Source organism: Sporobolomyces koalae, assembly GCF_050403365.1.
Source record: "Sporobolomyces koalae JCM15063 DNA, S_koalae_JCM15063T_v1_ctg87, whole genome shotgun sequence".
Taxonomy (NCBI): Eukaryota; Fungi; Basidiomycota; class Microbotryomycetes; order Sporidiobolales; family Sporidiobolaceae; genus Sporobolomyces; species Sporobolomyces koalae.
In genome coordinates, this window is record NW_027481684.1 from 1 (window position 1) to 9,866 (window position 9,866).

Below are 9,866 nucleotides of genomic sequence, written 5' to 3' on the forward strand. Positions count from 1 at the left end.
CATCGTTTTCCTCTTGCAATGAGCTCTTCCCTATCATTCCCTTGACATTCCAGCGCGCGAGAGTCGAGAACCATTCACATGTTGCGATGGAGAATGCCCGGATTCGGGGTCGCAGCGTCGCGGTGCGTTTGAGAAGCTTTGCGCGCGAGATTTCCAACCTTCGGCAACAAGTTCCAGTTGTTTCATCACTGCCCCCGCGCCGACTCCCGTTCATTCTCGCATGGACGATCACCAGGCTGCTCTTATCAGAGAGCTCGATGGGTACCTGACGTTCCTCAAGCGGCGGTACGTTACGTGTTCCCGTCATGGTTCCCCCTTGCGGATCCTCCGCATGCACGTTGGTCAAAGTCGATCTAACGACCCTCGTGCGATAGGCAAGAGATCGAGCTCGACAGCGCAGAGAGTCTCCGCAGGGTATGCACTCATTCGTGGTACGGATCCGTGCGAGAGAGCGAGCTGACCTGGATTGCGTTCCCGCAGCTGGCGCACCGCTCGACATCCGCAGAGCCCGAGAGCGAGTACGACTCGAAACTCTGTTCCGCGCGCTGCATATCACGGTCGCTGACTCGTCGTCTTGCTGACAGGTTGCATGCTCACATTCCGACAAGCTGGAGGCAGAGCTGGATCGAGGTTCGGGGCAGTCTGGAAGACGAGGCGCAGTCACACAGGATGGCCGCCGAGGGGCTCGACAAGCTCGTTCAGAAGTTGACGCACTTTCGGGATGATCGCGTGCGTGGCGCGTTCGACAAAGAATCAGGCCAGGCGACAAGCTCATATATGATACCTCTGCTCTCTCCAGGACCGCATTCGTCGACGCATTAGGGAAGACCTACGCACGACAGCAACAGAGTACTCCGACTACAAAACAGTGGTTGGTCGATTGCGGAAAGCCTACGAGCGGAAAGTCGAAGAGCTCTTTCATCACGAGGAGGCAGAGCACGCCAAGGACGACAGCGGCACGAAATCGCCAGTCGCAAACTCCGAGGCGGGAGGTTGGCCTCCAGAGCATTGGGCTCCTTCGAGCGACAGCGTGCACTTCCCGCTCGTGAAGAGTCGCGACCGGAGCGATTCGTCTGCATCGTCTGGGAAAGGCGTGCCAGACACTACGCTCGATCTCGACGCCGGACAAGCCTCGCAGCACATTTCCTTCGGCTCGCCTCCTCAGGCGTCAGTATTTGTATCAGGCGCTACATCCTCGTCTGGCTCGGCTCCATCAGCCTATCGCGATCCGCCAACCGCGAAACAGAATGTGTTCGAAGCAATCGCCAAACGGGACTGGTCTACCGAGAAACATCGAGTGAATTCTATTGTGAGAGCAGTTGGCAGTCTGGCGAAAGGAAATGATTCGGGAGTATCGCTGAATTCAAGCAAGGGAGCGCGGAGTCGTCAATACGGCGGCAAGCTGAAACGGGAAGCGGAGGAGGCCGGTACGTCACTGACATCTGACACGTGCTTCATCCTGTTCTGACCTGTTTCACACTGCAGATCGTCAATATCGTGCCGGAATTTTCCAACTCGAAACGCTTCGTTTACAAAAGCAGCGCGTACAAGCCTCTGCTCGTGAATCACTGCGAGAATTCGTCACCGAAATGGCCTTGATCATCAAAGAAGTACTCGATCAGCGGGTCTCGGACCAACTCAGCATGGGCTACGCCCAAGTCGCCGTTCGTTGCTTTCGAATTCTCCTTGTGGCGCGGCTCTGGTCTTATACCCGAATTCACGACTGACATAATCTATGTTTTTAGATCGGAGATCACGTGAAACCTGCAGTCGGCAAGATCGAGCCGTACCGAGACGTTGAGAACTATTTCATCGCGGTTCCCGACGAACCTCCAGCAGATCAACCTGTCTACTGCAAGCTCGCTCTTGTCGCATTCAGCATCTCTTCTCCATCACACTGACACGATCTCACGAACTCTAATCAGACATAAACGCGTTCATTGGCGAATGTCGCAGTTTGCTGTTCGGCGTCAGCCTGCAAGATTACTGCGCAAACCATCCGGGTCTTCTGGTTCCGACCATCGTCCAGCGCTGGTCAGTCTTTTCACTACTTGCTCGCCGAAAAACCTGTGCTGAAGCATCCGTATGAGGTAATAGTATCGAAAAGGTTGAATCGTCAGGCCTAGACTTCGAGGGAATCTATCGAGTGCCAGGTCAGTCGCTTCGCAGGTGGAAGTTCAGTGCTGCCCTCTGACTCGCAATGATACGAATCCGTCAGGAAAACTTGCAACGATACAGCAGATCGTGCATCGGATGGAGAAAGGGGAGGAATCGTTCCGGTTCGGAGATCACGACGAAGTGTCTGCCGTGGCCGGTGTGCTCAAGGTAAGCTTTCCCGCCTCGACCATTGAAGATCGTGTAGGTACGAGCTGACAAGCCCTTCGTAGCTATACCTTCGGCAACTACCCATTGCCCTGTTTCCCTTTCCGGCTAGCGAGTGAGGATATTTCGCTCGCGTCTTCAATTTCCAGGTGCAGGCATTCACCGTTCGCTTGACCAGTCGGAAAGCATTCGCAGCAGATTACGCTTCGTCCCCAGAGAAAGCCATGGCTGCTTTACTCCGCCGAATTCGCCGGTTATCGGCGCCTCAGCAAGCAACGCTCAAGGCGGTGTGCCGTCATCTCGCTCGAGTGGCACAGTACGTGGCAGTCAACAAGATGACTCCTTCCAATCTTGGCCTTATTTTCAGCGCGGTGGTCTTTGGCGAGGACGAGGGTGCTACTCTTGAAAGCCTGCAGAACTCGAAGGTCAGTCGTTGTGCTCGTTTGCTTCGACGAGGACAGATGCTAACATGCACATTGCCAGGATTCGACGATGGAGCTTCTGATCAAGCAGCAGGATACCCTGTTTGAGGGCCTTCCCCTGGAACAGCCAGCACTCGTGAGGTCGAAACAACCGAGTAGCAATATAGGCTCGACAGTGCGGCCCGCTTCAGTTCAGCCGGAAGAGCCTGTTGCAGCGTCGTCCTCGTCCTCTTTGGTATCTGCCTCAGAAACTCCACCCTCGGCCAACCCGGCAACTGGTGAGTCGAGCCTCGTGTTCCTCGAAGCGGAAGGTTCTTGCTCATACCTGTACGTTTCTTCTAGGACGAGCAAATTCGCGACAGTCTGTCGACTCGATATACGCCCTATATCAGAATGCATCATCAGGACTGCACGTCAACGAGCAGACTCAGCCTCAGCAGCACATGTCTTCCCCTTCTCTCCCACCGGCGCCAGGTCGCAGCTCCGCAATACCCATATACCCGAGCGCGCCTAGAGTACACCCACATCCCACGAGCTCGCCCCTGCGTCCCTCGACGACGGCTTCGCAGCCTGTGTTCAATATTCCCCATGTCGATTCGAGCTCGGAACTCAGTGACCTCGATTCCCCAAGTCCGCCATTGTCGGCGGCTCTAGGAAGACATGTCCCGCAGTCAAACTCTCATCCAAATATGTTATAGTGCTTGTTGTCTTTTTGTCTTCTATTCTGTGAACTCTTTCAAGGAATTCTTGGAAAGCCAATCTCGAGAAACCCTCCATACTTGGAGCGTCATCGCGAAGGCTCCCTCCGCGCGAGAGCATGCCACACTGCATCTCGCGATCAATCTTATAGCTCATCGGAAGTATAAGGTAGGATGGTTATGCTGGAGATTCCAAGTAGTGCAAATTCCGTAACTTTTTGGCTCGTCGAAATAGACGAGCCGTTAAAGAAAAAATGGTCAGGGTGGGGGCTACAGTAAGAGGAACAGAGGAAGTAACGATGTGGGGGTATCTATGAGACAAAATAGCGAGACAGGATGCGGCAATGGCAAAAGGGAAAGAATGTCAAAAGGGGAAAGGCGAAAGGGGGGAAAAGAAGAAAGGGAAGGGATGAATAAGAAGATATCTATAGGGAGCCGTGAAGCTGGTGGGCGTGACGAGCGGCGAGGTGTCGCTTCGCCGTCGAGTTGTGCGACGAAGAGTGCGATCGAATGCGAACGCATTTGTCGCCGGAAAGCGCGGGCTTCCATCCGGCCTCGCAGGCGTAGACGACGCACTGCGACGACTCGCATCCCATCGAGACGGCGCCACGGATCTTGGTGCAGTCTTGGCCTTCACCAGTCGAGGCGCAACCACCGCAAGAGTCCAAAGCTTGGGTGACATCGAGACACTCGTCTATAGAAACACGCCGAATCGTCAGCGACTGTGGTGATTCTCATATGCGCGGGAAATATTTGACTCACATCCGCCTTCGCCAGCGAAGACTCCCGAGAATTCGGTTGCCGAGGTGAAATGTTGAGCCACAGCTTGCGAGTAAGAAGACGAGCCGACGATGGGGCAAGCAACCTCATTGGGACTCGGGCAGAGCGACTTGGGAGTCGTGATCTTGCTCTTCTTGGCACGAGCACGCTGGGAAGCGGTCGACTTGACGCAGACGCCTATGTTGGGAGGAAGAGGACTGAATCAGTAAGGAGCTCGGATTTCTTCAGGCTTGAAAATGAGACAAGGAGACGCACCGCTGTTGAGCGCGTAGCCGCTGGGGCAGCCAGTGAGCTGGCACTTGCCCGACGAGCAGACACCGGTAGCACCGGCGGGGAGGAACTGGCAGCACTTTCCGAGCGCACCGCAGTTGTTGGGGTCGGAGCTAAGGTCGACCTGGGTGCAAGCACCGTTCTGGAGAGTGTAACCAGTGCTGCAGGCGGTGGCGATGCAGGTTCCGGACTTGCAGGTCGTACCGATAGCACCGGGAAGCGAGCACTTCTGTCCGCAGCGACCACAGTTGTTGGTGTCGGCCGAGACATCGCGACAGAATCCGAGGAGGAAGTCGAAGTCGAAGAGGTTGCCGCACGAGGTCGTGCATTTGCCAAGCTGACAGTAGCCGCGACCTCCGTTCGAGTAGGACGAGGGGCAGACATTGCCGACAGTACCGCAGTTGTTGGCGTCGGTCATGAGGTTGACGAGGTTGCACTGGCCCGAGCTAAGAGCGTAGGGCGAGTTGCAAGACGAGTACCTGCACTGTCCACTCGAGCATGTTCCGGATCCGAGGGGGAAGTAGCACTTGTTGCCGACAACACCACTGAGGAACATAGCCAACAAGGGTTAGCAAACCGCTCTGAGCAGGAGAAGACAAAAAACCGCACCAGTTGTTCACGTCCGAGGTGAGATCCATGCGGGTGCAGACATTGTTGATGAGTTGGTAACCGTTGTTGCACGACGAGTACTGGCATTGTCCAAACTTGCACGATCCTTGACCGTTCGTGAACGCGCACTTGTTTCCGATGCTGCCGCAGTTGTCCGAGTCGCTCTGCGTGTCGACGGCGGCGCAGGTGGTCTGGGGGAACAGGAAACCGAGGAACGCCGAGGTTTGCAGCTGGTAGCCAGGCTGGCAGCCGGTGAGTTGGCACGATCCGTAGTTGCACGAGGCAATGCCGTTCGGGAACGCCGCCGAGCACTGAGTGCCGACAGAGCCGCAGTTGTTGGGGTCAGTCTGCAGGTTGAGGGAAGTGCAGACGCCGTTGATGTTGTAGTAGCCCGAGTTGCAGTTCGTGAGCTTGCAGACTCCCGACGAGCAAGTACCGGAACCGAAGGGGAACGCGCACACGCGACCGAGGGTACCGCTATCGAAATTCACGCCAGGTGTCAGTCGAGAGTTTCAAGTCTACATCATAGGAGGTTGGAGCGTACCAGTTGTTCGCGTCGGTCATCAAGTTGCGGCAGGTCAAGCTTCCATAATCGAACGTGAAGCCCGAGTTGCAGCTTTGCGGCTGGCAAATCGAGTTCTTGCAAATCGATCCAGAACCGTTGGCGAAGGACGAGGGGCACTTCTTGCCGAGACCTCCGCAGTTGTTGATCTGCGATACGAAGAGTGAGGGTTAGGCTCTAGAAGGACCCTTTCCGAAAGCGGCGAACTCGGCTTACGTCAGAAGTCGTATCGATGGTCTTCGTGCACACACCCGACGAAAGTGTGTAACCGGACACGCAAGATTCTGTTGGAGTCAATGCGAAGAGGTGGTTAGCTGAGCTCGAGTGTCGCAGACCCGAGCGTTTCACGTACGAGCGTAGCATTGCCCGCTGACGCAGGTGGTACTAGCAGCGTTCGCAACGGAGCAGACTTGTCCGCACTTGCCGCTGTTGAATCAGACCGAATGCAGAGTAAGCGACAGTCGAGGGATTCATGGGTGAAAAAAGGACAAGGTTCGCTCACCAGTTCGAGGGATCTGCTTGCACGTTCTGGCAGAAGCCGGTTCCCCAGTTGAAGTCGAAGCCCGACAGACAGAACGAGGGGCCGCAAACTCCCGCCGAGCAGGTGGCTCCGCCTCCGTTCAGCCAGTTGGTCGGACACCGGTATCCCGCGCGTCCACAGTTGTTGACATCCGAATCGTAGTTCGATCCACCAATGCACAGGCCAAGGATGCAGAGAGCTCGCTTGTCAAGGTGGTGATCGGGGTGCGGCGAGACAGCATTCGTGCTGGCTGCGGGCGAGACGCCCTCGAGCGGGGCCGAGGTCGCAGCGGCGAAGGAGAAGAGGGAGGCCGAGGCGACGGCAATTGCGAGTCGTGAGAACAGCATGTTCGGTAGAGAACGGGGGTCAAAAGAGTGTAGGAGTCGGGTCGGTCGATACGAAACTTGCGAGGGCCGGAAGAAAGGAAAAGGTCCCAGGTGTCTCTTGTCTTGGCCGGTAGGGGGTCTTCCTGGTTGAGGTGAGGCTACGGCTGGACTGAGCGACGAGACAGAGGCGAAGCTTGTCTGTAGTCGAGTCGAGAGGTCGTGGAGGAAGCGGCGAGACTGATGTGATGAGAGCGAAACCGGTGAAAGGAGGCAGGGCAGGGTGAGCCGGGATGGCCTGAAATGACACAAAAGGGCCCTTTCCTGGTCGGGATGAAACAGATCCTCATAAGAGCCAGGAGTTCTGGAGCAGAAACAGCGTCGGACAGCAAGAGACACGCCGAAATGGGAAGGTGTGGCCCCGGGTCGCGAGGGGCTGAACACATTGTCTGAGACCAGACTTGCGCTTTTGCGGCAGTCGGCAATCGTGCCGATTCACCGGCGAGCTTGCTCATACGATAATTAAAGGCGAGAACCTTCCCATCGAAGCCCGGCCTGCGAAAATGAATGCAAGGATCGCCTGGTCCGCAACGGTGATCTGTCTGTAGCTGGTCGTCTCGACACTCAACCTTGCTGTCACAGATGAAATCGTACACTCGAACGAGCCTAGCTCGGGCAACTATTCTAAAACAGCGTGCTCACCGTCGACCGTATCTGTGCTTAGTGAGAAATCCTATGGCGGAGCGCTCAATTGCAATTGAGTGGACGAATGCGGGCTTTTCAACGCCGTTCTTCACTGCGTATAGCCCTCTGAACACTCTCAGTATATTGCGAGGACACTCATCCTAAAAGGCTAGAGAGATAGTGCATTTGCAAACACGCGTAACGAACGATGGAAAAGAAAAGGCAGTTGCAGCAGGTCTGGGTATCAGCGCGACAGAGGGGGAATGGGGTATAGCTCGAAAGGATATCGGGGCATCAGGGGTATCCCATCATAAGCTCAAGACGAGATGGCGCGATGCAGTTGGGCGTGTTGGCGCGCGAGCCGTTTGAGCTTGTTCGATACGTCGATTGAAGAAGACGTAGTCTTCGACCTCGAGCGGACGCAGGACTCGCCTGACATGGATACTTTCCACCCTGCGTGGCAAGAAAAGACGACGCAACGCGCTTCGGCGCAGCCAACTCCAGAAGCCCCCCGAATCGTGGTGCAATCTCGTCCTTCCCCGGTAGACGCGCACCCGCCGCAGGAATCGAGCGCCTCGTTGACATTGATGCACTCATCTGTCAAGGGAGAGATGAATAAAAGACGATGAGCTGATAGCTTTCGGTGGCACAAGGATTGTCGATGCGCAACTTACACCCCCCATCTCCGGCCATTATGCCCTGGACCGTAGCGTTCTTGGCAAGGTGTTGCTTGAGCGCGTCGTCGTAGGTACTACCGCGCGTACGACGGATAAGCATTGCACGCTCACGCTTTGAGCACGGAGGAACTCACGTGGAGCCCAAGATGGGACAAGCGATTTCGTTGCGAGGACAATACGTTCGAGGTTTGACCGCCTTTGTCTTCTTCGAAGCCGTGACGGGATTGAAACACATGGCAATGATGGCCAACGTCGAGCAAAAGAGGAGGAATCGCATGGCTGGTCCGATCTGGCGAGAGTTCTTGCGAGATACCAGGCAACTTGTTGCTGTCTTGGTCTGGGCGGAACAGTAACGTGTGTGATGAGGTCGACGAAGTCGCGGTTAGTGACAAGAGAACAGCCGAGCGGGAGGCGAGAGAGCAGGCAAAAAGACTATGTTCCATTTCGAGCAGAGAGCCACCAGCAAGGTTCGAGGAGTACGCAGTACAAAGTCGTAGCGCTCTAGATGAAGGCCCAGGATAGAAGCAGGACTGGGCGAAGAGCCTGGAGATCTGAGATTCGCGTACGAAATAGGAAAAGTCGAGCCCGGGGAGGCTGGACCGTCGCACTGCCTGCATGCGCCGAAATTCTCGCCTTGGCTCTTGCGAGGCGTGAGTGACTTTGTAGCTCCCAAGTGAGTGGTCATGCGGGGTGAAACTTTGCCAGAGAGCGGACACATGGGAGTGCAAGTTGATCGACCGTTTGGTGCAGAGTATGCGCCTGCGGCGCTCGCGCGGGTGTGCAGGACTAGGATCGATCGCCACGAGCTGCAATTGCGACCGACTATCAGTACCGCGAGCCCCGACAAGACCGTTGCTAGTCGCAGAAGGCATGACAGAGTACACATCACATCTCGATATCGGCTACGAGAGCGCAAAGCACCCTCGGCAGAGCCTTGATCTCTTCATCCCTGGGAACGCATCTGCGTCATCCCGGTTACTTGTCTGGATACATGGCGAGTACTGGCGTTGTGACGCTCTGGTGACTGGAGATCGGCACTGACACAACTTCGTGTGCCCAAAGGCGGTGCGTGGAGAAGTGGTGAGTTGAACCCCCACCTGATTCAAGCGGGAGGACTCCACTGACCGGTCCTCGAGCTTCTTATAGAATCAAAGGCAGACTTTGTCGACACGCTCGTGCCTCGAATCCTCAAGCTCACAAACCTGCCCCTCGCCGTGCTCGAGTACCGCCTCACGCCTGAAGTCGCACATCCCGAACATGTTCTCGACGTCATCTCCGGACTCTCGCTCCTGACTAGCACGTCCTTGTTGGACTGTGAAGCTGGCAGTGCAAAGTGGAACCGAAACGATCTCGCTCTCGCGGGTCATTCCGTCGGAGCTTTCCTCTGCTGCCAGATCGCGCTTCGTCCTCCGGCTGCGCTCGCATCATACTCCGTTCCTGCGACTGTACGACGATCGGTCTCGAGCATTGTCGTCATCGCTGGAATCTATGACCTGAACGATATGCTCGACGAGTATCCGGACTATGCGAGTTGGACGGGAGAAGCGATTGGACTGGATCAACAGACGTTGAAGGTCGAATCGGTCGCGAACTGGATGCTGTACGATGACGCGGCAGGCAAGAGACTACGGATATGTGTCGTGTCGGGCAAAGAAGATGAACTCGTTTCGGAACGACAGGCGGATCTAATGGTCGCACGGCTCAAGGCACTCTTGGGCTCGGAAGATGAGATTCGGGACAGGCTCAAGGTCGATTACGACACGGTCAAAGGCTCACACGACGACATGTTGCGCCGTGACGAGATCCCGCAGTTGTGGGCAGAATTTGCACTACAGAAATGAGCAATGTAGCAAGTCTCCGCCGAGAAGAATAGATTGAGATAGAACGAGCGCTATAGAACGGACTCTCAATCGCGAGAGGCTAATAGCTCTCGACTCTCGCGCGTTCAAGGTCAAGGGAATGATAGCGAAGAGCTCATTGCAAGAGGGGAAAGAGGTGA

At 55.8% G+C, this 9,866-nt stretch overlaps 4 protein-coding genes across 4 annotated transcripts; 2 read left to right on the forward strand and 2 right to left on the reverse strand.

Moving 5' to 3' along the window:
• Positions 1–220: 220 nt before the first annotated feature.
• JCM15063_003008 (uncharacterized protein) lies at positions 221–3,442 on the forward strand (the record flags this gene model as incomplete). Its single annotated transcript, XM_076681631.1, has 14 exons — positions 221–285; positions 375–414; positions 481–518; positions 585–729; positions 800–1,427; positions 1,486–1,664; positions 1,746–1,854; positions 1,926–2,034; positions 2,098–2,153; positions 2,219–2,325; positions 2,388–2,437; positions 2,501–2,747; positions 2,806–3,022; positions 3,087–3,442. The coding sequence occupies 14 exons, from the start codon at positions 221–223 to the stop codon at positions 3,440–3,442; spliced, it is 2,346 nt and encodes a 781-aa protein (XP_076531237.1).
• Positions 3,443–3,867: 425 nt separating this feature from the next.
• On the reverse strand, positions 3,868–6,530 carry JCM15063_003009 (uncharacterized protein; the record flags this gene model as incomplete). Its single annotated transcript, XM_076681632.1, has 8 exons — positions 3,868–4,136; positions 4,205–4,399; positions 4,478–5,037; positions 5,102–5,578; positions 5,646–5,812; positions 5,880–5,947; positions 6,016–6,089; positions 6,166–6,530. 8 exons carry the CDS (start codon positions 6,528–6,530, stop codon positions 3,868–3,870), a joined length of 2,175 nt encoding a protein of 724 aa, XP_076531238.1.
• Positions 6,531–7,506: 976 nt separating this feature from the next.
• JCM15063_003010 (uncharacterized protein) lies at positions 7,507–8,144 on the reverse strand (the record flags this gene model as incomplete). Its single annotated transcript, XM_076681633.1, has 3 exons — positions 7,507–7,787; positions 7,865–7,941; positions 8,002–8,144. 3 exons carry the CDS (start codon positions 8,142–8,144, stop codon positions 7,507–7,509), a joined length of 501 nt encoding a protein of 166 aa, XP_076531239.1.
• A 593-nt stretch (positions 8,145–8,737) lies between these two features.
• On the forward strand, positions 8,738–9,708 carry JCM15063_003011 (alpha/beta hydrolase; the record flags this gene model as incomplete). The annotated part of the gene is made up of 3 exons (XM_076681634.1): positions 8,738–8,861; positions 8,930–8,947; positions 9,014–9,708. 3 exons carry the CDS (start codon positions 8,738–8,740, stop codon positions 9,706–9,708), a joined length of 837 nt encoding a protein of 278 aa, XP_076531240.1.
• Between the last annotated feature and the right edge of the window lie 158 nt (positions 9,709–9,866).